This window comes from Nannospalax galili, unplaced genomic scaffold (assembly GCF_000622305.1).
Source record: "Nannospalax galili isolate Female #2095 unplaced genomic scaffold, S.galili_v1.0 scaffold19529, whole genome shotgun sequence".
NCBI lineage: Eukaryota > Metazoa > Chordata > Mammalia > Rodentia > Spalacidae > Nannospalax > Nannospalax galili.
Genome location: NW_008359754.1, coordinates 13,126 through 14,758, shown reverse-complemented (window position 1 = coordinate 14,758; position 1,633 = coordinate 13,126). Strand labels below are relative to the sequence as shown.

The window sequence follows — 1,633 nt, the reverse complement described above, 5'->3', positions numbered from 1 at the left end:
GAACAGTTAATTCCTAGCCTATCTTTGAGACATTTTTATAGATTTATTTTTTATTCTCATAAAGGAGTCCATGAAATTAATTCATATTAGTGTCTTTATTGGTAAGTTGGAAAGTGACAAGATTTATTTACACAATTCTACATAACCTATGTATAATGAAATTTTAGTTGCTGAAATTTGTTATGACAGTAAGTAAAGGCTTTTATAAATGCTAATAATGAGCTATATGAAAAAATACTGATGTGATATTTTGAAATAGTGTCTAAGATTCTTTCACTGAAGTGTATTTGTCCTTTGTAATAGCTCTATTTTATGGACTTTCATACAGTAATTTTTTAATTACTATGTATACTTACTGCATATAAAACTTTGACGAGTTATTTATATATGAAAGGTAATGTAGAATTGTGTTTTAAACCTTGTTTTCTATTCACTTAGACTGAATTTGAAAATGGACCTAACTCTAAGATGACTTGAGAACTAAGTAGAAAGCTTAAGCCAAAGCAAGGTGAAGCCTAGAAGTAGCCCCCCTTTGTCCTCTTTATTTTTCAGTACATTGTTAGCCTTATGTGGGACAGATACTGCTGTCTTACTGAAGTATATTTTCTTACAGTTCATTAAATTCTCAAATTATTATTTCATCGATTTCCCTAAATTATTATTAACAGTAGGTTGTAAGAAAATCTGTAGTATAAAATTTCCCAATTTCACAGTTTACTCTTTATTTTCAAGAATAGAAAGGGGGAAAGCCAAGTTGCATGAAAAAGATACTTAGCATAAATTGGTAGCTTGGAGTCTGTAGAAATGTAGTGGTTGGTTAATGGTCATGACCAAGTGGTTTACTTATTAAATCTTAATTAAGCTGAATAGAAAACTATAGGAAGAGATGTAGATGTCCAGTTGGTACTGATCAGTGTCAAAATTATGTTTAATGAATTGATGTTTGCATTTTCTGATTTCTTTTTCTTTATTAGACAACTGTAAAAACTCATTCAAAATTTTGCTATCCTAATCCATTTTCCTCCCTTTTCCTAGCATGATTATGATATGAGGGTAGATGATTTTCTTCGCCGCACACAAGCTGTTGTCAGTGGTCGGAGAAGTAGGCCCCGGGAAAGAGATCGGGAACGAGAGCGAGACCGTCCAAGAGATAACAGAAGAGACAGGGAGCGAGACAGAGGTCGTGATCGAGAAAGAGAGAGAGAGAGAATATGTGATCGGGACAGAGACCGAGGGGAAAGAGGTCGTTATCGAAGATAATGTGCTTTTGGAAGCACTGATTGAAGATAAAAATACTGTATTTTTTTGTGTGTGTTTACAAGTAGTAAATTTATTTTCAGCTGTCTACTTAAAGTTCATTGTGTAGAAGGATTTATTATCACTCTCTTTGTTCCAAGCATGCAGTATAATAAGAACTGGAAAAACTCAAATCCGCCAAAAATGCACAGTTGACAGTTGACGCTTTTCGTTGAGGCAGAATGGAACAGTCCAGGAATGTAGATATTGATTCATTCTCCATAAATGTTCATTTTTCAGTATGTTCATCTTAGTTATTGTTTGGTTTTCTTTTGGATCTTGATCAATAACTGCCATGTCACTTTGCTTTGATGTGTCTCTACATGTAGTTGCACAC

The 1,633-nt window shown here is 33.4% G+C and overlaps 1 protein-coding gene across 1 annotated transcript in view; it reads left to right on the top strand.

The window, feature by feature from the left end:
• Nucleotides 1–1,632, top strand: part of LOC103726175 (YTH domain-containing protein 1) — a gene marked incomplete at its 5' end in the record, with an annotated part of 10,070 nt that extends 8,438 nt beyond the window's left edge. Inside the window, 1 exon segment of the mRNA XM_029558908.1 lies at nucleotides 1,036–1,632. Coding sequence (XP_029414768.1) covers nucleotides 1,036–1,260 — 225 coding nt within the window.
• Between the last annotated feature and the right edge of the window lies 1 nt (nucleotide 1,633).